The sequence below is a fragment of the Carassius carassius genome, chromosome 27 (assembly GCF_963082965.1).
Source record: "Carassius carassius chromosome 27, fCarCar2.1, whole genome shotgun sequence".
Taxonomy (NCBI): Eukaryota; Metazoa; Chordata; class Actinopteri; order Cypriniformes; family Cyprinidae; genus Carassius; species Carassius carassius.
Window position 1 is genome coordinate 12,901,541 of NC_081781.1, and position 27,461 is coordinate 12,929,001.

At 37.2% G+C, this 27,461-nt stretch overlaps 1 protein-coding gene across 1 annotated transcript; it reads left to right on the forward strand.

Annotated features, from left to right (window-relative positions):
- LOC132106772 (synapse differentiation-inducing gene protein 1-like) lies at positions 1 to 27,000 on the forward strand. Its single transcript, XM_059512758.1, has 4 exons — positions 1 to 428; positions 6,174 to 6,756; positions 21,773 to 21,910; positions 25,013 to 27,000. The coding sequence occupies exons 2-4, from the start codon at positions 6,292 to 6,294 to the stop codon at positions 25,169 to 25,171; spliced, it is 762 nt and encodes a 253-aa protein (XP_059368741.1). The 5' UTR covers positions 1 to 428; positions 6,174 to 6,291; the 3' UTR covers positions 25,172 to 27,000.
- The last annotated feature ends 461 nt before the right edge of the window (positions 27,001 to 27,461 follow it).

A 27,461-nucleotide genomic window follows, 5' to 3' on the forward strand; every position in this document is an offset into this window, starting at 1 on the left:
TGGTTTTAAAGCTTCCGGACAAGAAAGTTCGGTCCTGAACAGCTCAACTGAAAGATGCGCGCGGACACATACTACTATGAGGTTTGGTGTACAGTACTACTCTTTTAAAGCTTTACCGTGTTACTGTCATTAATTTCACTTGCTTTTCAGGCTATTGCCTCTATTTAGTAAATGCGGATATCTGTTGCTCGAGAACTGCTACAAGCATTAACGTTTAGCAGGTTGCTCATTGTTTCGGCGATCGTGTTCATCTTTAGAAATCAGAGGTAGCTATTGTTGTTTTACCGAGTTTACCGGCACCTCACGGGCTTCTGCAATGCGAGGCTCGGATTCAAACCGTTTGACATCTCTTTGGAAAGCCAGTCGACTGTCAAATTGTAACTGAATCAAATCGAATGAGCCGGACAACTGGATTGCTGAGTCGCGAGGTAAGACATGGACATTTCCAAATATAAGGCTGGAAAAAAAGTGTCATAAATTATGGGCGTTTATATTAAAACTGTCTCCTGGAATTAACAGATATTATCAGTATATCGTAAATACCTAGATGAATTAGGCTACTGCTATGAGGAGTTATAGCCTACTGTAGCCTACAAACGTCTAAATTATAAGCAAACCTAGGCGAGAGTGTAGCCTATTACAGCTTGAATACTTATTAAGCAGATTTTGATGCTTTTTTATGCACTCTTGAATTAAAAGTTGTACACTTTACAGTTGTTTACAGATACATCATGTGCTTCTACTTTTTTATGTTGGCTAATTATCGTTATTGTAAGCATTATTGATATGACAAAATCGATTTATCGTTTTATGCATGATATTTCTGCCAGTTCAAAAGTACTGTTACCTGTGTAGTACAATACACTGTCCAGTACAGTTCACAAGGAACATCCAGATGTATTATGCAAACACATACACACACACACATTTGTTTTTGTGAAAAGTGGGGACATCCCATAGGCGTAATGGTTTTTATACTGTACAAACTGTATATTCTATGTCCCTACACCTAACCCTAACCCTTACAGGAAAGTTTGTGCATTTTTACTTTATAAAAAAACTCATTTTGAATGTTTTATAAGCGTTTTGAAAAATTGGGAACAGGGGTTATGTCCTCATAAGTCACCCTCTCCTTGTAATACCTGTATCATACCCATGTCATTATACAGAGTTGTGTCCTGATATGTCACAAACCCCCCCCCCCCACACACACACACACACACACAAATACATATATGCATGCTTTGCAAGATGATTTTGAGTGTGTGTAGATACATAGATTCATGTTTGTGTATTACTTTTCATTATTATAATTTTTTATCATGGATCATTCAGTTCTCATTCTCTGCTAGTTAAAGGGTAATGGTGTATAAGGTACTGCTAAAGATGTTCTGTAATTATTCACTTTCGTCAGTGCGAAAGGCAATTGAAAAAGCAATTGTTCTCTCATCTTCCTGCTCTGATTTTCCCTTCATCCACTAGGTGCATGAGTCATGAGCCAGGTTGTATGGCTATGAGTGAAACAACATCAACAGTTAATTACAAATATGCAAATTAAATTAAATTAACACTAGAGTAGCCACACAAATAGCCTCTTAGTATTACAAGTCCACGTTGCTTCATTCTTCCGCCCCTCTCTTGTACCAGCTTTTTGCACGGGGAGATTAAAGTGCATACATGAGTAGCAAAAGTTTCCATTATCCATTTTACCCGACACATTAACACTGTTAAAGTGTTTTCAGCCTCTATCCTATTAGAATTCAGAAGGGCTGAGACTCATAAGGCTTAATTGACTGAGACACTGTCAAGGGGATTTGATTGCACCTCAGCTCAAGGAGGAGGGTGCTATAATCAATGAAGAATGAAAACATGTTGCACCTCTCTCTGTTTAGGATGCCTTATCATAAATCACAAATTTAAGTTGCTTTGAAACAATTTCTCTGCAATGGACAGATTAAGAGTCATTGTACCTATATGCATTAATTTTACTTGTCTTGCATGAAAATATTTGCACATCCATACAAATTACTGAGAAACCCTCCTGTGTTGTGACCATTTTCATTAGTGACTTTTATAATCCAGTTTAACCCTATTCAAGATAAAAATAGAAGAGCTGAGAAATCTGTGCATGGTCTTCTTTTTTTACTAATTATTTGCTGGTTTTAATAGATAAAAGGTCTGTTTCTTTATATTGGTCGATCACATTGTGACAGCGAAACTGTGTGGGCTGACTGGATTCTAATAGGGTTATTTAACAATGGTCATTTCAGTTTTACTTTTTGTTGGAAGGTAAACACCCCTTTTTTTCTATCAAACTGTTTATTTCTTCATGTACGGATGCTGTTCAGACTCTCATTCTCACCTGACCTTCACAAAGGATATTTTCACACTTAACAGGTGTTTCTAGAGATGCAAATCTATAGCTGCACACACACACACACACACCACAGTCATAATGAATAGCTAAATAGTGGTTGCCATGATCACCATTTTAAAATGATGTTTCCAGTTTGAAGTTTCCGGGAAGGACTTTAATATTTAATCTTTTCAAATTCTTAATAAGATTCCATACAAAACACATTCATGAAGCTAAAAAAGAAATTAGAAATGAAATGCACAGGTTTATTGTGAATCTTACCGGGTCTTTAAAATGATTTGAAGGACTCTCTGACTCAATTCAGTACAAGACACTTATTTATCATTTAAAAGACACTTTTTTTTATCCTAAGCTGAATTGCTTCAGTCTAAATGATGAAATGAATCATAGGCAATTCTACTGTTCAAATGTTTCAACAGAGCAATTCTGACAGATTATAGCTGCCTACATACTTTTGCTTGTTCAATTGAAACTAGACATAACTATAACATCAACTACAATAATATTGACATGTAAAATTATGCAAAGATGCACAAAATTAAAATGCTAGCTGTATTCAACAATACCATAAAATAAAATCCAGAATTCTGGTTCTCTGCAAAGTGTATTACATTTAATTTAGTGTTAAATTCAATTACAACAAATGGACACTTATTACCAGTTGCTTTCAAATGAAGGAAATATGTTGTTTCACATTCACAAGAGAGTGTGGAAGTGTATTGCGTAGTAATGAAAAAAAAATGTCAAAATTAAAATTCCACAATGATTTGTCCATCAATGAACGGATCCTGTACAACCAATTCTAAAACTATAGCTGTAAACACCAGCCTCTCATCTACAAACAACAGCTTATGCTAGCATGTTTCATAGGCCAAGGCCTGTCTCCCTTTGACAAGAAATGCTTTAAGGCCATGTGAAATTTCACATTTCCTAGATCCCAATGACAGTTAGAACCTTAGGCAGTTAGATTTTTTCTCTGTTTTCAGTTGCCAGGGCGGTGCAGACTACAAACATAGAGTAGCAGAAATGGAAATTAGGTCTGCTGTGACATGCTAATGCAGCTCCTACTGGCATACATGCAGAGTTCGGGCAAATTTAGCATGGCCTGATTTTAATAACGAAAAATGACACTAAATAATGCCATCCAATGATTAATGGCAAAAACTAAAATAATTAATTGCATTTGAATTTAGTAAGCAAAGACACCATAAATTATAAAAACATAATTTAAACTAATTTAAATGATTGTAAAATATTATATATTATATATATATATTATATATTATATATATATAATAAAAAAAATTTAAAAGCTGTGGCTGTCGTTTTATCCATCTCATTTCTTTTTGACATTATACAACGTAATTGCTTCAGTCTTACATAACAAGACAGCCCATGCACACACTATTCATTCTATACTAGTAGTTTCTTTTACTAGAAACAGACCTTGTTTTATTAAGGCAGGATGAGAAATGATGACTAGCATGGGAGAAGAAGCCAATGGATGTGAGGAATGGATCTGCAGCAGCCACTTTGTTGAAGATGCAGGTCGAAACGGTCCAGGAATCAATGCAGCGAGAGAGAGAGAGAGAGCGTTAGAGAGAGATTGACATTAAAACTGTGAAGGCTCCTAGAATAACTAATCATCAATCTATTCCCTAATTCATAATTTGATCTCTAGAGACTAGAGACTCTTTTCATTAGTTAGCTCTGATGGTGTAGTATTATTGCACTGGGAGACTGTGCTCAGTAGATGCTGACTGTGTTGAAATGTGTATTGAGAATTGGGGGAGCTCAAACAATCTGTGAAGCATGAAGTCAGCATTCCTTGATGCACGATCCAACATTTGACAATCCACAGAGGCATTGGCACAATCAAATCAAAAGCTCTGAAATAATCTGCTTTCTATCTGATTGTGTTGCTATTTTAATCACAGATTAATGAGGAGAAGGTATGAGAGGGCACACCAACCACTGCATCCACATGCTTTTTCCTCCAATCACAAGAGAGTTATGACAGGATTTAGACCTAAGTACAATTGATGTGCTTAGTTAAAGAGCATCATAAACCTGCAAGACTATTTAACTTCACATCAGTCACACATTAAAGATACTGATACATATTAGTCTGAGGCTCAGACACACACAACTACAGCCCACCCAGACGTCGAATATACACTGCACACAAAACTGGAGAGCAGGTTTTTAATCTGGCAAGAGCTAATCTGATTGGCTGACTTTAAACCACTTGCCAGAGTAAGGGCACACTTTTTTTTAAATCAGTCCACCAAGAAATCAAGCCTGTTTACTGTTTATGAGTGACATAAAATCTACTGAAATATACAGAGAGTTTAGACAGTTAGTAGATTTCTGCGAGCAAAACGTTTTCTATAAAATTGGATGATTAATTGTTATTGCTGATAATGTGTTGATTCATCAATCCATTTAAGCTCAAATGTGTTTCATAATCATATGAGCAGATGGTGGAAACACTGCCTCATCTTAAATATAGTTACAGGAAGCTAGAATGCACCACAGCTCACACGCTGCATGTCATGACACAAACATGCACTAAAATATGACAAAAAAAGAAAACCATCTGGTTTGTACATTGCTGTAGCTCAGACAGTATGGTACTATGGATTTGATTCCTGGGGAATGCATGGTAAATTGTACATATTCAATGCATCGTAAGTTATTTTAGATAAAAGCATCTGGCATATGCTTAAATGTAAATGACTGATAATGGACTCAATGCACAACAACTTCCTTCATATTTCTGCTAAAATCTCAGTGCTACATAAGTTTAGCATTCTTTCATAGCAAATTGTGGTAGCATACTGTGGATTTTGTCATATTTCTAATAATTAATTACATTACATTACATATATTATTAATTATAACATTTTATTGACAGTCAAATAAAAAGCATAAAAAATTGACAATAGATGTTTTCTGAGATGTCTGAAATAATTTGGTACTTTCAATAAGAGTGAAATCTACTCAAATTGTGTACTATTGCCTCTGTGTTTTCTGTACAGTCATTCACGAGATTGATGTCCTATTATTACTTTTTCATACCAGTCTATTATTGTAAAATAAATAATGTACACATAAGACCATCAAATGAAATCGACATAAAAAGCGAAAAGACATCATAAAATGACAAATAAAATCTACACTGTGTACCAGACATTCCATTAAGACAAAGGACTGCCTGTGCAGGACTAACTACATATTTCCCCTTCAATTCAATTCTGGATTTCCAGTTGGGTATTTAAGATGGGTCATTGGCCATGTTTGGGTTTGCCTTTGTAACAAAGTTGTCTACTTTACCTTCATGGTATATGAACTCTCAGGCATGCCATTCAGCGAATTATCAGTGAGTGTCATGGGGCAGCAGAATTAAGTTAATTGATATCTAACTGTCTGATAACCATTTTTTATCAGCTGAGCAGAGAGGAATGGGACATGATGGTTTTTGAATGCGAATGAAACAGCGGGAAACCAGAAAGAAAACCGCTCTCTCCCCAGACTGACATGTACTCAACTACTCTTTTGCAAAGCCCCTCAATCTGCATTATTTATGTCACAGTCCCTAATAAGAGTCTTTGCAGATCAACTGTAGCCTAAGCCCCTCTTTTGCCACAGACATCGTTGTGTTAACTGCATGGCTGCCTTCCCATTGCCCAGCACCTGTCTATCCTGGCAGTTCGTTCTTATTAAACTTTCCTCTGCATGTGCTCAATAGTCCATGTCTTTCCCTCACTTCTCTCTCCTCTTACTCCTCCTACAGCTCACGGCCTATTGAACACATTAGCACCTGTCACATCAGTCCAGCCAAGGTCATCGCTCCTTCTCTTCATTCTCCATCCGACTGTTAAACACTAAGTCCGGCACTCTGCTCTTTTACAATGGAGAGCCTAAGTGAGCTTCAGAACCCTCTTTTGGATAAGAACAGCAAACACATGGTGATGGCCGATTATGGCTATGGAGGCGATTTCCACAGCAACCAGTATCAGGAGAATATTATAAACTACTTTGTGACTGGTGGAGGAGGTGGCGGCGGAGGTGGGGTTGCAGTCACAGGAGGAAATGGCAAGGCTAAAGCCCAGCTACTGGATGCCACCTCGCTTCACTTGGCGGTGGAGGCCTTTTACAAGCCTAACTTCATCCTTTACAAGGACGACGTGAGCGGCAAGGGCAAGGATTGCAAAAACGAGTGCTGCGAGACCACCTTCATGGAGAAGAAAGACAAGGACATAGTGGTGGAGACCCCCAGTACGGAGGACCCACAGGCAAAACTGCTGGACGAAAATGAGGTGAAAATCCAGACGGTGTCTTATGAAGTGGAGGAAGAGGAATACGTGGAGTACGAGGTAAGCGTTCTTTGAAGATGCTAAGCCGAACTTGTGTTGTTTTGTATGGCTGGATTAATTCATCAGGTCCTTGACAGGTGGCCTTAAAGCATCACAGCTCAATTCTCCCAGGGAACACCAGCTTCTAGTTATAGCCTGCTCTACAATATAAGACCATATTTGGAAAGGCTTCAAATTTCAAAAGCCTGATCTCCAAAGGTTTAATTTTCTAGTTGGGGTTTGAACAACATTAGAACATCACTTTATGCTCTAGCAACATCCGCTGGCTCTATTGGATCATGTGTGACAACTACCACTTCAATTTCTCAGCAGATAGGCAAGAGCTAATAAGAGGGGTTGGGCAATGTTCAGTGCTGCTGATGGGATGTAATGGTGCTAGATGGGGGTCCGTCACCCTTGAAGCTCAGTGAGAGGAATATGTATTCAGGTCATGTCCAGGATTCAGAGCCTTTCAGAGTCTCACAATGGATGTAGTTCCATGCTGAGCAGCTCCGGCGCTCGCTGGGGTTGTCTGATGATATTAAAGACATTCTCTGCATGTGGGGATCGGGACCTTGGCAGCCAATAATAGTGTGGTATATCTTCATGATATGTGGCGTGTTTTACAATACATTACAAAACATGCAAGCAAATTAACACCTATGTAATATTTAGGATGACCTATTGACAGAAATGCAATATAATGCAATTCAGAGGTGCATAATGAACCTTTCTGTTCTTATTACCTTAGAATGAGCAATTTCTGTCTACATACACGACGGGTCCCCTTACATGGAAGACACTATTTTGCACCACCATGTTTTTACAGTTGCCCTAAAAGGACAAACTGCTCTACAGAGCCCATTTTGTCACTCTGTTGCTCTTGCAAATAAAAAACTGACAGATTGATGAACAAAAAGTAACAACAATGTTCGTCGGCCACTGTAGCTCTTCTTTGTGCAGTTTGCAACCTCATTGCGAGATGCCGCTAAAATTTACACACTGCACCTTTAATAATAATAATAATAATAAAAGCATATATGAACAGAACCATAATGAACAACTAAAATGATTAGTTTTTAAATGTTACAAGTCAATTTATCCATTCACTTGTAGCAATTGTGATGTTTAATTTTAATCTCATTTATCAGTTATCATCCTTAAAATTAAAATAAATATTGGCCAGCATCAGACAGTATACATGATGAGTGACATTTCTCATCACATCTTTCCACTGATCACAGCTTGTGGCATAGTGGGCAATTTAAAGATAACTAGGGATGCTATATTAATTTTTTGCCCATTATTAAATTATTAAATAAATATAAAAATAGAAGGTGTGCAATTAAATATCCGGTATCGGCCAATACCAGTCAATTTTTCACAGTTTTGCCAAAAATCGAGCACAGATGTGTATGAAAATAAACAAGTCACCAGAATCCATCTGGGGCAGAGTTATGTCAAATAAAAGTCATTACAATGAGCAAGTGTGAGATCAGAACGATTCATCTGAATGGCTAATGATTCATCATGTTCACACAGTGACTTTACATCTCATAATAGCATATTCATGAGCATCCTTTGAGAGATAATTCTACAGTGCATTAGTAATATCCCTGTGACATTGAGCCTTGTTTTTCTTCATTTGTATTCTATAGCTTTAAGATCCCTCTGTTCTTCCTCTGTGGCAATGATAAAGTGAACTCGGGAGGTTTGCCTCTAGAGACACCTCTGTTGTTCCCACTCTTGTTCTTTATTCTGAGTGTTGTGAAATATATCTTGTGTGTAACAGAAAAGTGTGAACTGTGCCTTAGTTGTCTACACTCTTGGAAAGCGCACACACACACACACACACACATCTGTCAGAGCTTCTTGTTTGAGGAGGGATTGACAGCAGATCTCATTTGGACGATTTCCTCTAGTGGAAAAGAGCCACTAATGGTCCTAATGTTTTTGTTTAGCAGTAACAGGATGTTCCGAAATCAGTATTTCACCTTCTTAAACCCCAATTTGATGCCTTTAAAGCCAATTTAGTTTCTTCTCCTCAGATTTAATCATAGAAAGAATGCACTGAGGACAAATTATCCAGTAAGTATTAAATAAGAACTTATCACATTGCCTTGAATATGGAAGTGTCGAAATGGCTAAATTGCATTTTTTAAAAGATTCTCATCGGTGCATATTAACTTAAGAATCCTGAATGAGCCTCCTTTAAATGAAAAGATGATGATGATTATGTTGATGGATGGTTCATGCTCATTATCCCTGTTGTTTTTGATGAGCTGAACTTAAATGGTGTAGGAATCTTTATCTAGGCTATATGCAATATTTTGCAAATCTCAAAATTAATATCAATTTTTCAATATGTGCATTACATGTTAGGATGTCAAAATTCACTTTTTATATGTAAATGTAGGAATCATGTATAATCTGTTCTGTCTGTAGTTTTAAACAAAAGGGTGTTTCACCACTACAGACTGTTATAATAGTTTTATTTTTACTTAGAAAAAAACATATGGAATTGTAATATCCATCCATTTATAGATTATTGGCTTCATCATGAAAATAATGATCATCTTATCAGTGTTGGACACTTTATGCAATTAATACAACTAGGGCTGTAGCTATCGAATATTTTAGTAATCGAGTATTCTACCAAAAATTCCATTTATTAATCGAGTAATCGGATAAAACGTGTTTTTGCTTAATTAAAGTGCAATATTAATTATGGAAGAGAAAATAAGACTCCTGGGTCTCTTAAAATGAACAACTAAGTTTCCTTTTTTTTTTAAATGCATAGAATGCAATGCATACATCAAAAATAAACATTTAATTATTACCCATTGTTTCTCTGTCTGTACTTGTACTGTGAACAATGACAATGAAGTTGACAGATGAATTAAATGCATTTAAGTGCCATTCAGTTGGAGTTTTAAATAAAGCATTTTCTGGGATGCACATTAAACACATAAAACATTAATTTAATTTATCTTTTAATTATTGAAAATTAACTTAACTTTTTGGTAAACAAATGGGATTTACTATTAAAAATAAAACATGGAAGAAATGTTGTGTGATTAAACCTTTAAAAAAATAATGTTCGTTTTTTTTAGTAGTAGACTATGTACATTCTGCTGAACAATAGTCTTTAACCGGACTTTTATTTTGACGGGTTGATGTACCTTTACAGTTCTGTGTATGTATGTGATGTGACGCTAGTTTTACTCAAATCAAACGGTCAAATGCTCATGAAGTGACTGTCAGAGCAGTTCTGGAGATGTTGTTCATGTGTTCACGTCCTTATTTAGTCAGACAGCAGATGCTGAAATCACCGCACCGGCGTTTTCTGCATCGCGGAAATCATAGGGCCCTAGTTGTGGTATCTTGCAATGGACACACGCCAAGTCTCAAATCAAAACGCTTGTGTCTCCTTCTGCTTTGTGGGTGACGTAAACGCGTTGTGTCACATTAAAAAAATCATTGCGAAAGAACCTGATGTGAGATTTAAAATAAATTAAAAGAGGCTTCGAGGCAGAGGAATTTGCCTCGATCATTTTTTGTAATCGAGTTACTCGAGGAATCGTTTCAGCCCTAAATACAACTATGGATACACCAAAATTTAAATAATTTTGGTGTATCCATAGTTATATTAATTGCATAAACTACTGAGCCACATGCTGTGACCAACAGAAAGCTGTGATGAGAAATGTCATTCAACATGTAATAGAAATACAGATAGAGGGATATTAAAATTATTTCTAACACTAGGCAATGATTATTAAAATTTTATTTAAAAAAATTATAAATTAAAATTAAGAAAACTTAACTAAAATTTAATTTGGGCACTCATAAAAGTGAATTTGGGCATCACAGAATGATAATAGATATTTGATTTGAAATCTGCTAAAGATTCCTTTTAACAGTGTTTTTAACGTTGAGATTGTGTTGGATTAGGGATATGCCGGTATAAATTTTCATGCTGCGATTAATTGCTAATGCTTTTATCATGGTATACGGTATTATCACAATATTGAAATTTAGATGCAAAAAAAAGTGTTGTCATAATACAGTATAACAGGTTTAATAACTTTTTTCTTAGAACAAAAATAACTATTCATTTTTTGTGTATTACTTTATTGTATTTAAATGTTCAAAGTTAAATATTTTATACAGATTAAATTTAAGTGCAAAAAAGTTCAAAAGAATAAAGACCAATACATATTACTTTGCAATGAGATCTCATTATCCTTAGTTAATATATTAACATTAACAATGAGCAATAGCTACATTTGTTCCAGAAGTTATTACTCTTTTTTTTTTTTAAATAAATCTCTTATTTTTAGTTTATAAAAAATAAAAAAGTCACAGTTGCAACTTTTGATTTTAACTGTGTTATTAAATATTGGAACTACCTAAGATCTATGAATGTTAAGAATATTTTTTTTAATGGCAGTTTATGTTAACTAATGTCAACTAATGAAGCCCTAATGTAAAGTGTGACTGAAAAATAAAGAATCAAAACACTTTCAAACAATATCTAGGTCATGTTGTATTCCAGATTAAAATGTAAAAAGGTTTGAAAATAAATAGCCTGCATGCTAGGTGGCGCCAACCAACAATGGATTTTTCCTCAGATATGTATCTCATATATCGTCCGCTGCTCAATATACATCATTGAATTCCAACCATTCGGGCCAACCAGAAGCCGTTGATGACAGGGGAGGTCTACAGACTTCTGAAGACACGGAATGCTGCCTTCAGAGCTGGAGATGAGGTGGGCCTGAAAACAGCCAGGGCCAACCTGTCCTGCGGCATCAGAGAGGCTAAGAGACACCACAATCCAGGTGGATAGCTCATCAATTCAGCGACAGCAGAGACACTAGGAACCTGTGGCAGGGGATACAGACCATTATGGACTACAAGCCCCCACCACGGACCTGTGACAACAACATCTCTCTGCTAAATGAGATGAACACCTTCTTCGCTCGCTTTGAACAACAAAACAGCACCACTGCACAGACGACTCCACCTCCTCCCGGCGACCAGGTGATGACGCTGACCCCAGACAGCATGAGGAGATCCTTCAGCAGGATCAATGCACGCAAAGCTCCGGGTCCTGACAACATCCCTGGGCGTGTACTGAGAGACTGTGCAGCAAAACTCACTGATGTCTTCACTGACATTTTCAACATCTCTCTGAGTCAGGCTGTTGTTCCCACATGTTTTAAAACTACCACCATCATCCCAGTTCAGAAGAAGCCATCTCCATCCTGCTTCAATGACTACCGTCCTGTTGCACTTACCCCCATCCTCATGAAGTGCTTTGAACGACTAGTCATGCACCACATCAAGTCTGCCCTCCCCCCTCCCTGGACCCCTTCCAGTTTGCATATCGGTCCAACCGCTCGACCGATGATGCCATCTCCACTACCCTCCACTCAGCACTCACACATCTGGACAAAAAGGACTCATATGTCAGAATGCTGTTCATTGACTTCAGTTCAGCATTCAACACAATCATCCCACAACAGCTCATTTACAAACTGATCCAAGTGGGGTTCAACACTTCACTGTGCAACTGGCTGTTGGACTTTCTGACTGGAAGACCTCAGGTAGTACGGGTCGGCAGCAACACATCCAGCACCATCACACTGAACACTGGGGCCCCCCAAGGAAGTGTGCTGAGCCCCCTCCTCTTCACTCTGCTGACCCATGACTGCACACCTTCACACAACTCCAACCTTTTTATTAAGTTTGCAGATGACACGACTGTGGTGGGTCTAATTAGCAACAAAGATGAGACAAACTACAGAAGTGAGGTGAGCCGCCTGGCCGGGTGGTGCAGTGACAGCGATCTCACTCTAAACGTGGAGAAGATGAAGGAGATTGTTGTAGACTTCAGGAGAGCACACACTCAGCACAATCCTCTGACCATCAACTGCGAAGAGAGTGAGCAGCACAAAGTTCCTGGGTGTGCACATCACTGAGGACCTCTCCTGGACTGAAAACACAGCAGCACTGGCCAAGAAATCAAATCAGCGTCTCTACTTCCTCCGCAAACTGAGGAGAGCCAGAGCCCCGCACCCATCATGTACACCTTCTACAGAGGCACCATCGAGAACATCCTGTCGAGCTGCATCACTGTGTGGTATGGCGCCTGCAACGCGTCCTGCCGAAAGACTCTGCAACGCATAGTGAGAGCAGCTGAGAAGATCATTGGTGTCTCTCTCCCCTCCCTCCAGGATATTTATGGAACCCGTCTCACCCGCAAAGCCCTCTGCATCGCAGGGGATCCCACCCACCCATCACACAGCTTCTTCAGCCTGCTGCCATCAGGGAGGAGACTGCGGAGTCTCCAGGCCAGGACCAACAGACTGAAGGACAGCTTCATCCACCAGGCTGTCAGGAAGATGAACTCACTCCCGAACTTGCCCCCCCTCCCCTCTTCTGCCCCAGGCACCACTGAACTATGAACCCCCCCCCCCCACTAGATCCCTCCCCCCACTAATATACGTTGACATGCACCAGTCACTTTGTGCAGCATTGGTCTGCTCACTACCTTATTCTCCATGGAACTGACATCATTCCACTACCTCATCAGTCAGTTAAATAAAATAACTGCTCTTGGGCCCTTTGCCACTTTAATCAGACTTAATAAGCTTTTGTTTTTGCACTAAATAATCTTTTATCTGCACTGTTGTTCACTTCATTGATTTGCACTCTATCTGCCTTTTGCCTTACGCTGCTTTATTAAACTTTATTTTTAATTTTATTATATGTCTTTTTTAACATTCCCTTATTGTATAGTTGTATCTACATTTTATATTTTGATCTAGATTTTTAGGCTTTAATGTTAATGTTATCTGTGCGCACCGGGGGTCTGAGAGTAACGCAATTTCGATTCTCTGTATGTATGTACTGTACATGTGGAAGAATTGACAATAAAGCAGACTTGAACTTGAACTTGATTTTGTGTTATGGGAAGTGTTACCAGGTTCCACATTTCCCTAATTAATGCAGCCTAAAAATCCTTTAACGGATTTGAATATTAGAAATGTGTTAAATGTGTAAGACTGGTTAAAGAGATGGATCTTTTATCTAGATTTAAACTGACAGAGTGTGTCTGCCTCTCAAACAATGTTAGGTAGGTTATTCCAGAGTTTGGGAGCTAAGTAGGAAAAGGATGTGCCACTCGCAGTTGATTTTGATATTAGTACCGTATAAGTATAAGTAATAATAAGTAAATAATTTTGGTATAAGTACCGTATTTTTTGGACTACAAGTCGCACCTGAGTATAAGTCATGATGAGGGAAAAAACATATATAAGTCTAACTGGACTATAAGTCGCATTTATTTAGAACCAAGAACCAAGAGAAAACATTACCATCTACAGCCGCCAGAGGGCGCTCTATACTGCTCAGTGGTAGACTACAGAAGCACTGAGCAGCACAGAGCGCCCTCTCGCGGCTGTAGACGGTAATGTTTTCTCTTGGTTCATTTCTCTCGGTTCATGTCAAATTAATTTTGATAAATAAGTCGCACCTGACTATAAGTTGCAGGACCAGCCAAACTATGAAAAAAGTGCGACTTATAGTCCAGAAAATATGGTAATAAGCAAGATTTTAAAATCGATGTTGATTTTAACATGTTTATGTTGGATGACAGTAAAACTAATTTAAATGTAAACTGCATAAAATGGGGATATGGTTATCAGTCCATAACCCATATAGTATGAGCTTTACTGTGAAAATACATTGTAACCTATCATAACCTATCATTAAGTATGTGTTTTTAATTTGATCAGTTATAGATGCCCTAAAGCTGGTTTGCTAATGATCTAACATCTGGAGTCCCTTTGATGATTGGCAATCCATAGCACTGAACTTTCCAGTCAATATCATCATTAGTTTCTTTTGTCATCCATTTGATAACATCTGCCGTCGCACACCATCTGTGTTAATGTGCCTTCAAATGAATAATTGTCTTTCAGTTGTTAGTGCAGTCATTATACTTGGACAAAGTTTTTAGAGTATGTGCATGTGAACAATTGGTCAAACTTTATTTAAATGAGAGGAAACTACTGATTAAACATCCAAAAAAAAAGGTTTCTCTCTTAAATTTTATTCCTTGTAGAAAACAGAACTGAAACTTTTCTTTTCTGAGGGCTGTTTACCACCAAAAGCCATAGAGATACGTTTCTGTCACAGTTGTGGAGATGTTTGAATTGCACTTATTAGGCATAGAAAACATTTGCTCTGATGACTGACTGTGAAAATGCAGAAAAAGGCTGCACTGGGTTTTCTGTGTACAGTTGTATACTGTCAAACTGTCTTAATTTCTCTCTTTCTGCCTTGCAAACAAACTCTCACAGTTGAAATGTGGCCTCACAAATATGTCCTTTCTGACAGAAAGAAAGACTAAGGAATAAGTTCTTTAACTTCTAATCATATTCCCCTGAAGCTTTGCTGCACCTGCAGTTTCCAGGGTCCCTTATGCCAGTCTCGAGGTGAATTTTAGGGCCATGTCAAAACATCAGCTGCTTATGTAGTTTTATAGGTCCTGAAAGACAAGCGATAAAGCAGCCTGCAGGGAGCAAGCTAAAATCAAAAGGCTAAAATTTCTTTGCAAATATAATTTTGAAAACATCATAATGTAAATATAAGATGTAATGTAAGATTTTCAGATTTAGCTGGGTATCGGTAAAAAATAAAAAAATAATTCATCATTAAAATCTGGCTTTTTACATAAAACATTTATGAATAAAGCATATTTTTAATCCAGTGAGTTGAAGAGAACAAAATCGTCGCTTTCTGATTAACTTGCTCTAAATATCATGAAGAAAAATTTTATTTGCTGCAATAAATTACAATAAATTACAGGCTTCAGAGCGCTTAGACAAAATCTTATTTTCAGAGCCTGCTGTGTAGGAACACAATTCTTAGTTAATTATTATAATGAAGCACTTTTACAAGACTTTGCTTTAGCATTTTATATTGACAAAACTAGCTTTTCTAGATGCTGTGAAATGATATCAGTCTGTTGGTTGGTCCAGTTTTATTCTGTCCCATCACAAAGTCACATCTTTTTGATGCACATTAAGGAATTTATTCAGTAAAAGTGTTTCCATTGTGTTTTCTTACCAGATAAGAAATGTATCCTTTTTAGTTGAGTGCACAATTTGTTTATAGTGAATTTGTAGATTTTATGCGCATCTTGGCGTTTCCATCCAGCGTTTTTTATGCGATATCCCAAAATGCGCATGAAAATAGGGGAATAGAAACACAGCTATTGAATGACTAATGGTGTTTCTCTGACACTCCTCTGTAGTCTAAATGAAAAGCTCTGGCACCAGGCAATTAATTAGTCTTTAAATTATTAAGACCCACAAAACTCTGTCAACACTAACCCATTCTTAATCTCATTACTGCTTCATTGTGGGCGAGAGGGTATGCTGAGTTCCCAGGTGATCAAAGGCTATTTACACAGACTGAAGATAAATGAGCTTGCTGTGTATTCCACAGAAATGTAATTTATCATAACTGTTGATGGATAGGGTAGCAAGAGTAAACACTGTAAAACATATTACTGTACTAATGTATCAGTGGCAAATATCAATTACAAGAGTTCATCCCGGGCTTTTGTATTGAGCCCAAGAACCAATAAATTGCTACTACAGCCTTGAGCTTTTCTTTAAGCCTCTATCAACAAGCATTTGCCATTAAACATCAGGTAAATCAGTGGATCCTTGAAGAGAAAAGTAATGCATTTAGAAATATGGTTTGGAAAATATATGGCACATAATTTATTATTCTTTTCTCTGCATGTCAGAGATTGAGAATCCCACTGTGGTCCTTGAACACAGGTCATGCCATATGTAAGTGTGGTGGGGTCTATAAATCAGCCGGGCTTATTAACAGCTCACTAAGTCAGTATTTTTTATTTGTCTGGCATGCGCTAGACGTTTATCAACCCCCCAATGAATTATATCCTCATGACCTGCTGCTGAAATGCTGCCAGAACCTGGTATGACACAACTTAACTACTCTCTACCACGAGCCAACTGCTTATAATCTCTGAACAGTCCCATTAAAAATGTATGCGGCTGTTTTCAGCGACGCCATGACACCTGCCAGGACAATGACCTCCAACGACATCGCTGATGCAGTTACTTGTCCCTTTGTTGGGAAAAAATTGCAGAGAGCTTTTCACCTGACAGCTCTTTTATTCCATAGCCCACGTCTTCCCACTCCCTCCCCAACACCTTTCCATCAGTTTACCGGTTGCTGTTTAGATCGCCTCATTCACTTTCCATCCTCAACATCAATTTCCATTTGTGCGGCTCTCCCTACAGACTGCTCGAAGTCAGACAGATGTGAATGGAGACTGCGGCAAAGGAAGAATTCATAAAATCTATGTTTGTGCAGTTTGGAATAAAATTGCACGATTTGCGTTTTGCTTTATGAAATGGCAAAGACCAAGCCTGAACTGATTTCACTGAAAAAGTCTGGTCCTCATTGCACCTTATTGTGGCCAAGAACTATCTATTTGGACACAAGTCTGCCTGAATTCAGAAAACAATACGGAGTGTTCAGTTTTGTTCATGGATATCCAGTTCATTTGAAACCTCAAACAAAAATCTGATGCCATTAGCCTTGAAAACCTAGGCAAAAACAAGAGTTCTTTATCAAAAGTGCTCGTTATATAAACCCGCTAGCTTCTGAACACAAATCCAGCTGACTTATTAAAAAAAATAATTGGGCAGCGCTCCGACATAACAGCCACAAACAACAATTATCTATATGTCCAAGTGCTTTGGAATCAGTATGGATACAGATGTTGCTGATGATATGACAAAGTAAAAGTAATGCTATATGGTTTCGCAAATGTAGAGGTTTTTCTTTAGTTATAGTGTCCCCTAGCATTGGACAATAACTGGTTTATATCTTTAAAATGATTTGCAGAATTGTCCAACTTATCATGATGGTTTTTACATGATATGAATCAAATTAAAAACATTGTATGTCTATGGAAATGTAAACATAAAATAAAAACATAAAATAAATAAATAAAATAGAAACAAGTTACTTTAAAATCTTATAATATTTTAAAATATTACAGTTTTAATGGTATTTTCAATTCTTTTTTTCTTTTTCTTTTTTTTTTGGTGAGCATAAGGGACTTTTAAAAACATTCTTAAAAATCTTACCAATCCTCATCTTCTGAACCGTATTAAAGAATAACCCATACAAAAACAATAGGTTTCCTGCACCTTTATCATATAGACCTTAACACACACCCAGCAAATCAGATCAAAAGTGTGGATTTCAGTCAGAGCTTGGCATTTTTGTGTGCAATATGCTTCAGATGGTCAGTGATCAGGCGATGGGAGGTCTGGGGCATGCCATCTGAGGATAATTTCAGTTTGACATGAAACAATATTACTCCTATTACACTGCGATGAAAATGTGTCAGACGGAGTAACTGGAATTTGGATAGATTTGATTAATCAGCTAATTACAAATTTGTATGGATTCAATTTTCTCTGCGCCAAAGGTGCCTCATCCACAGCCCTCACACATGACACTCACATAAGTTTGAAAGCGTTGACATCGATCACCTTGAAAACGACATGAAGTTCTATTAGATGAGCACTGGATCGCAAAAGAACAGAAAAGACAGAAACAGGGAGAAGGACAGGGCTCATCGTGCTCATGCTGGGGGCGGCATTTTGGTAACATAAATTACACGCTTTCCTTCCTGTGCCTCCTGCCACCCTGAAAGGATAAAACCATCCATTAATCTGTCATTACCTGTCAGGAAACTGGCAGGCAGTGACAGCATCTGCCGTCAACCCCCGCCCACCCTCTTTCAGGAGAGGCACCTGAGAGGTAGAAGGTAAGCTTATCAGGGGCCAGGCTGTGGGACATTGGCTCAGGGGCTTATTCATTTGACACTGCTGCCAGATTACTCACATTCAGGTTAGATCACTAATAACACAATGCACAAAAATTTCATGCCTTTCAGCAGAAAGCAGAGATGATGAGATTGTTTTTGGCTTATCTGTTTTTATTCCACTTTTTGGATAGTTCATTGCATTAGGCATGCAGGATACATATAAACAAGCCAAAAAAATGTGCTGTCATTTGATTAATCTGGTCATGCACACTTCTGTACGGTTATCAAATGTATAGACTTCCAATTAGTGCATGGGTTATCAGAACTCACACCATGTTTACCCTGGCATAACTTTCTATGTCACCAATAGTAAGATATCATAGTTAAAACTAAATACCCCAATTCAAACACACCTAAACCACACCTAATGACTTCGGTTTTAAATTCTGAACTTTCGATTCATCAAAGAATCCTGAAAAACAGTGTTTCACAGTTTCTGCTAAATTAAGAACAAGCGTTTTCAACTTTGATTATAATTGTAAGAAGAATTGTTTCTTAAGAACTAAATCAGCATTTTAGAGTCATTTCTGAAGGATCTTGTGACAGAAGACTGCTTGTCTGCTTAAAAATCAGATTTGACATAACAGGAAAAAAATTACATTTAAAAAAAATATTAAAATAGTTGCTCTAAACTAATTTTACTATATTATTAATCAAATAAATGCAGCATTGGTGAGCATAACAGATTTATTTTATTTTTTTATCTTACCTGCCATAAACTTACGAACTGATATAGCCAATATAAATAATATTTAATATTTAATAATAATTATAATTATAATTAATTTGTTACATTTATATAGTGCTTTTCTGGGTACTCAAATTGCTTTACATGAATCTCCTCAACCACCACCAATGTGCAGCATCCACCTGGATGATGTGACGGCAGCCATATTGCACCAGAACGCCCACCACACACCAGCTTACTGGTGGAGAAGAGACAGAGTGATGAAGCCAATCAGAGTATCTAGCCAATCAGTGTAATATATACACAATATCAATTAAAGGGGTCATATGATGCTTTTTTTTTTAAAGATCATTATTTTGTATATTTGGTGTAACAGAAAATGTTGACATGCTTTAATGTAAAAAAAAATATTTTATATATATATATATATATATATATATATATATATATATATATATATGCTCCGCCTCCCTCAAATGAGTTGTTCTCAAAAAAAAAAGTCCCTCCTTCTGACAAGCGCCGTCTGCTCTGATTGGCCAGCTGACCCAGTGCATTGTGATTGGCCAATCACCGCAAGCACTCGTCAGAAATGTAACCACTGCCTTTCGTCACTATCATGTTAATTGCTGCAGAGATGGTTTCTCTATAGTTTCAGAAAATATACCACATCCTCCAAATCCTAGCACTCAAAACCAACCCACAACAAAAGGAGTTGCACTGTGCAAATTGCTTTCAGCACTAATTTCGTTGGTGCTTTTGCAGAGTTAAGTGATAATGCCACTATTTTGCAAAGTGAACTATGCATATAAATGCTATCAACTGGCACAGTTCATTCGAAAGTTCCCCCACATTGTTTCCCTTTAAAGAACTAAACTGCTCATCCACAGAACACAGCAGACTGACTAACAAATGCCTAATGAAATATTTATATCCTCTTATGTAATGTCAAGGTTTGGTTATAAGCAATGAGAAAAAGTGTAGGTGCGACGATACGTTATATGGACTGATATTTGTCAGATATATTTAGTATAAATGACAAGGATACATTGTTCACGCAGTGATTGACATGGCGGGAGGGGGCGGAGACGTGATCGGATCGGAGTGCATTTTCAATGTGCACATTGAATTTTGCAACATTCATTGCGGGACATTGAATGAAAATGCAATCGAAGTGTCTTGACTGTGAGTGTTAATGCATTTAAGAAAAATAGCATTTAAATGATCATTTTGCCACAGTTTTTGCTTGAACATGTTAGACATATCTAATCATTTCTGTAAAACATTTTCATTTTAATTTTGCAACTTATAAAGCATTAAAATTTGTATTCATTTTACATATTAAAACTGGTGTATGAAATGGCAAATGAAAATTATGTAATTTCATTTTCATTTTCATTTTGCACCAAACGTTGCACAAATGTATTGGAAAATGTAAATGTAAATACAGAAATGCATTGTCATTTTACATATTGTATTGTCATTTTGCATATTACATCCAAAATTGAATATTGCTACCCATATGCTTCTATATCCTCTTGGCACACTCTTCACGTGGATGCTGTATTTTTAGTTACTCAAGTGACTCACTAGAATCAAAGGAGAGAACTGACAAACAATCAAAACTTCACAAAATGTTGTGGAAATACTGCTCTGATTCAAAGCAAGCTTTGTGAACAATGTGTAGGTTAATTAATGTTGATTATCACACAAACATTTTTTGTGATAATTTGTGATAAAATAAAAAGAAAGGACAAAGAAAAATGGAAAGGAAAAAAGTAATGAAATCTGGGCCAGCAAAGTACTAGGGTGATTCAGATGTGTTCAAAATGTGAAGACAATTTTATATATTTTTATTATTATGCATTTTATTTTTCATAATTTTTTGGTACAACACTAGGCCTGGAAGATTTAGGATAATTTTTTTTTAAAGAAATAAATGTTTTTATTTGGCGAAATTAATTACTTTAAATTTTTTTCAAATAAAAAAAACACACTGTTTCCAGAAAAAGGTCATTTAGATGCAAAACTATTTTTATCATTTATAATAATAATAATAATAATACGTTTCCTGAGCAGCAAATCAGCATATTAGAATGATTTCTGAAGGATCATTTGACACTGAAGACTGGAGTAATGGCTGCTGACAATTCAGCTTTGCCATCACAGCAATTAATATATTAAAAAGAAAACAGCTATTTAAAATTGTAATAATATTTCAAATTTTTACTGTTTTTAGTGTATTTTTGATTCCTTGGAGATAATTTTTGTTCAAAAAACATTAAAAGACCTTACTCTGCATTTCCAACAATCCTGTAATCCTTACTATAAATACATGACTTGAAGAAAAGTGACCAAATTGACATAATTTGACTGAAACTTCTCTCTCATTATAGACAGATTGCTCCAGCGACAGTGAGAGCGAGGACAACTTCATCGTCATCCCTCCTCGCGATCACCTGGGCCTCGCTATCTTCTCCATGCTCTGTTGCTTTTGGCCTCTGGGCATTGCTGCTTTCTACTTTTCTCAGGGGGTAAGTGCAGAGCCAACCAACCAAATCCACAGCCTAACCATTAAGCCTGCTGAGAATCTGCTATAACACAAGAGAGAGACAAGATGAATTCTTCAATACTTTTCATCTGTGCCCTGCAAACAAGCCTGTAATCTCATGAGAGAAAGAGTTTGTGATCTCTTTCAGCTCCCTCTAATAATACAGAACAGGTGCCTCATTATAATACGCATCATACAAACAAACAGCTCTCCTTTGTGTGACTGTAAAATAATCATGCACTTCTCTAATATAAATAGTGTAAACATGAATCCACAGATCAGATTGGTGTGACGAGCACAGGCCATGTTTTCAGCTCCATTTTCACATTCAAAGCAATAGATATCTATTTTTCTACTATGGAATGAGCCTTTTTATTCTTATCTGTAATTTAGTCTGTGGCAGACACAGCCAGTGAATTATTTGGTCAGGAGCTAAGTGAATTCTCCCAGAGTAATTATAATGATGGCGGTGTTGTTCAGTGAAGGTTCTCCAGAATGCAACTTCAGTGTGTGTGTGTGTGCGAGGAGGATGGAAATGAGATCTGCTGAAAATGTGAATGTTTTTGACCCGTCTCCTGGCTAGGAATATTCCTCCGAGAACATCCTGAACGGATTTTCTCACTTTCCCCGCGGCACAGGGTTGAATGTTCATGAGGAATGTCGCCAACCATTTGCCTTCAACTCCTCCTTCCTCTCAGCATCCACCTCTGTCTCACTCCTACTGAATGAGAAAGTGACTTTGTCTTCATTTTCTAACTAATTAAGCACTTTTGTATACAATTGTATAGAACTTTAAGGATGTTGATATAAACATCAGTATTAGTTCTACAAAGGCCATTACACATACAGTAGATGTAGAATGTAGGGCGAATTTATCTGGATAGTTTTTTGGTTATATTCAATCACAAACTTTATTTAATCTTAAATGGCTGAAAGTGGCAATTTTAAAAGGTAAAATGAACCATCATTCTGTTTAGAACTTAGAATAGAATTTAGAAGCACCGATATAACAACTGCATAGAAATCAAAGTGATAGATGGATGAATGGAATGGATGTTAACATGGCGACTCAGTTGGTGTACCAGCCCTGGCGTGTCCAAACAACCAATTATTGACTGCTACAAAATGTAGGAGTGAAAATCAATAATGATTTCCCTGGACTACAGGGTCAGATGCCATGACAAAGAGAGCAAGACGCCTCCCACAGTGGCAGACGTGTGTGACTGGCAACTCTTTCCACTTTTCTCATGAGGATACTAAAATGGACAGCAGATTCCAAAGGGTTGTGACACAATCACACAAAGCGACTGCAAAGCATGTTTGCTTGTTTATAAGTAGCAGACACCATGCTGTGTGGAAATAATACAACGTTGTGCATAATAGAGTGGGTTTAGTTATCTGCACGTTCTACAAGTATTCACCCCATTAAATTCATGCAGCCCTTGAGCCATGTTCTTGGTAAATGAGCATCATAGTAGAACTTAATTATTAATTTGAACAGGGAAATGGATTGATTAAACTATTACATGGGGCTCCATAGGCCTCGCTTTTAAAGAAATTAAGGCAGTGTGATGTTCTCTTTTTAAGCCTAATAGCTCTCAGCACAGTGTACTTCCAGCATGGGGTTAAATGGAAACAGTAAACATTATATAAGGCCATTCATTGGCATTTCAAGTAACATGTCATTTATTTAAAACGCACAGGCGGTAATAGTACAAAGCTGAGTGTTTTACTCTACAAGACAACTGTTTTGCTATTTACCGAGAGAATTGCAACAGCTGCATCATAAGCAAAAATTGTATTTTATTCTGATCTCTGTATCACATTTGGCTCATCCCTCCTGACACCAATGTTTATAACAAGAAAGAAACAATGCGAGAAGTTAGTTGCTGACAAACACATCGTATGTGCAATGCCGGCTACCGCTTTCCCTTGCATCTCTGCTGCATCACTGATCATGACGGAAACCTCAAAGGTGTTTTTTTTAAGGAAGTTTCACAAGGTGAAAGCAGCAGGGACAAAGCAAATGACAATTATAACAAAAACACAAATATCAAGTGTTCCCAAAAGTAAAAAACAAAGATCTTTAAAGAAATAAGTACATAAACAGTACAAATGCCTAGTAGTGAATTGAGTGTATTTACTGAAGCTGTACCCAACTTTATTATAAAGGATATTTGTTCAGTTTGCAAGTTGGCCATCATAAGTCAAATATTTCCGAACAATGCTCACTCATCTAGGTTAGGTTTTTTTTTTTTTTTTATTCTCTTTTAATACAACCCAGATTATCGACTATAATAATAACAACAATATAATATCATTTTAGTGTTTGTCTTGTTGCTAGGGTGGTTGTTTTCTACATTTTAGTGGATTTTAAAATGAAAATCTTTCAATTTTAAACATTTTCTAAAGCCAAAAATAGCTAAAAAAAAAAAAAAAAAAAACCTAAACACTTATTACACAATTAAAGGTATATAAAGGTCTTTTTTATTCCTCGTTTACATTCTGAGGTGTTATTCTAAATAGATGTAGTCTAAACCCCGAAAAGGCAAATCTGTATCAGTTCTTAGTTTCATCTACAAAAGTGCAACTAAAGACACTTAAAACATTTAAACAAAAAAAACAAAAAAATCCATGTCATATTAAGCATGACTTTTTGTATGGCCTTACATTTTTGAAAAGTGAACAGAATACATTTTAATAATTTGTAAGGGTTTACAGACAACCTGCTTACTGATTGGGTCCAGAATTTTGCTTTATTTTCTGTTCTAGATCTGTTCAGCCCATCAGGAATGTGGTCATTCACATTGCTTCCTAAAAGGCTGCTTTAATGTTTATGTTCAAAAAGGTACTTTTCTTTGTGACACTCCCTTTCAAGGTGGGTCGAATGGATTTTTTAAATGTCGTAAAAGCATATGATGTTTGTCTCGGCGCTGTGCGTTAGAACATTTCCGATATTCCATTCAGCCCTTAGCATCATCAAGGAAGCACTATATAGTTCAATGCAATTTACCCTTGAATGGAAAACAGGTCAATGTATCCTTTGATCTTGCTTCTTTCTCACCACTCCCTTTCTTTGTTCCAGACCAGCAAAGCCGTAACCAAGGGAGACTTTCCATTGGCTAGCATCGCATCTAGACGAGCCTTGTTCTTAGCCGCTCTCTCCATCACCATTGGAACGGGGGTCTACGTAGGCGTAGTGGTGGCTCTCATTGCATATCTGTCCAAACCAGGCCACATTTAGCACAGCCAGAGAAGGACTACAGAACTCCACGATACTACACAACCACCTCTGAACGTCTTTTTCGAAATGTCTCATTCTCATCCCTCCCCGTGGACTGCCTGTCCGCCCAAATCAGAGAAAAGGATGAACCAGAAGAGGATGAACCAGAAGAACTGGGGACTATAAATATATAATGTAAGCTTCACCTTGTGTCACACCACACTGACTAAAACTTAACTAAGTCTGAGAGCAGTTCAGGTGAAGAATATATACTACCGACAAACAAGCAATCCAATTAACCAAACCCAAAGGGAAGCTATTCCAAAGGACACATGTAAGGATCAAAAGGGAGTAAGTGCCCTTGGATTTGTTTTTCCCTTTCCAACTGTGCTTCGTTCCGAACCTTAAAGAGAAGTCAAGCCGTTCTCTGTTTCTCTCTCTCATTACTTACTTACTCCGTTAAACCCTGTATATGCGTGTGGCCCAATTAAACCAGCACTGCTGAATATACCAACTGCAGTCTGTGAGCGCCAGAATGTTGTCCAAAATAACACCGCTTTGTATGTTATAATAAGCGAGTGCTCATGATCGCGATACAGAACTTCAGGACAAGAAATAAAATATCAAAGACAATGCAGTCCACATATATGAATTGAAATTCTTCTGCGAAATTCAGCACCACTTATACACACAACATGTATGTCGTTTCCACTTGTTTAGGGCTATGCTTTGTGTAGTAAATTCTTTGTATTTTGTTTTGTCCGAAGTCCAAATCTTCGTTTAGACCCAACATAGGCTGCAAGAGTTATGTCATAGTAGAAGAAAAAAATAACAAGGAAAACAAATGTTTATTTTATATCTGTAAGGATTTGCTTGAGTTTAACCGATTCTCTTTTACTCCCAGATGTCTGAACTGAAATGCCCGTACACGTGAATGTGGTGATGTGTCCTTTCTCTCCCCAAATGCATCACTTAATGTCTCTTCTGATTTAAAAGAAATCTTGAGAGTTGGTAAAACTCAAGACAGATGATTAAAAAATGTACTATATACTTTCCTCAAATCCTAAGATGGATGTTTGAACAAAAAGGCAGGTTTTGTTTTCAGGTGAAAGGGACTCAGATTGAATCTATTAATAATGTATTGGATGTCTCGAAGCTCGCAGGCATGAGAACGAACACACGGGGGATGTTGAGTTAAAGGTCGACTAGTCTATTTCAACAACAATGGAGACTGAATCTGGTGTAGTCATCCGCATAAGAACTTCAAAAACATGAAAACTATGGGTTCTCTGGTGGCTAAATAGTGATTTGGGGCTTGACTTGAATTCATATGGTACAGACCTCAGTTGGAAGCTGGTAGAAATGAAAATGGCCACATTAAGCTTCCCATGTTGATTTGAAATACCCAAATAGCAGTGAATACCCTGATTATACACAAGGTATTTAAGGGCATTGAATTCACAAAACATACAGTAGTATAAAATTCTTAATTTTTTAAAATTTTATTGTAAGTAACCTCTTAAAAGCTAGGCTAAACTAAAGGTTATGCTTTACCATCTTAATGTAAAATTGTAAGTACAACTGAGCAACAGTAAGGAACAAGCTGTATTTGGACTTCTGTTGTGAGAGTCACTGTAAGTAACTTCCGCCTGGAGTTAAGTATCGTTATTGCTATTATTATACTGCTGAATTATATCAATGTGTAAAAAGCGTAACCTGGACACTGCAATAAAAATTGTAAACGGATACATCGGATTAAAAATACATTATCTCAAATAAGATCAGTCAACAGATCAGGGAAAAATGTCTACAGGAGGACAGGTTTCTATTGGTGCAGTGCTTTTGTTAAGGTTAACAGATTTACTCATTGCCAGTGCTGTAATCTGAAAGACGTTGGTGAGAATGAATTCACTGAATCACCAAGCTTTTATTAAACAAGAATGAGCAGAAATAAAAAAAACGAGGCTATGGTTGAGGATTTTACAGCTAATTCACTGTTCATATCTGTGCCGTAAGAACTAATTACCCTTAATGCTTAATACATGGCACCAAAATTAAGCATACCATTCTCAAAATTCTCATACCATTCATATCAGAACTTTAGAAGATTATCCAAACACACCACCCTTCACATACTTGAAATAGTATGTAGCAGAATGCACAGCAGAAAAGGAAAGAATAATGCCTGGATGACTAAACGCAAACCTCCACTGCTTCCTCGGAGCCTGTGATGCATAGCACACACTTAAGTCCTGCTGGTTTTGTTGCAGTCTTTTAGCAAATGCATTTCCACTGCAACCACCGGAGCGTT

Bases quoted from the DNA above. Each gene is read 5' to 3' on its own strand.
- LOC132106772 (XM_059512758.1), top strand. From the start codon at position 6,292: ATGGAGAGCCTAAGTGAGCTTCAGAACCCTCTTTTGGATAAGAACAGC. The intron at 6,757-21,772 runs GTAAGCGTTCTT...CTCTCATTATAG, and splicing joins AGGAATACGTGGAGTACGAG to ACAGATTGCTCCAGCGACAG. The intron at 21,911-25,012 runs GTAAGTGCAGAG...TCTTTGTTCCAG, and splicing joins CTTTCTACTTTTCTCAGGGG to ACCAGCAAAGCCGTAACCAA.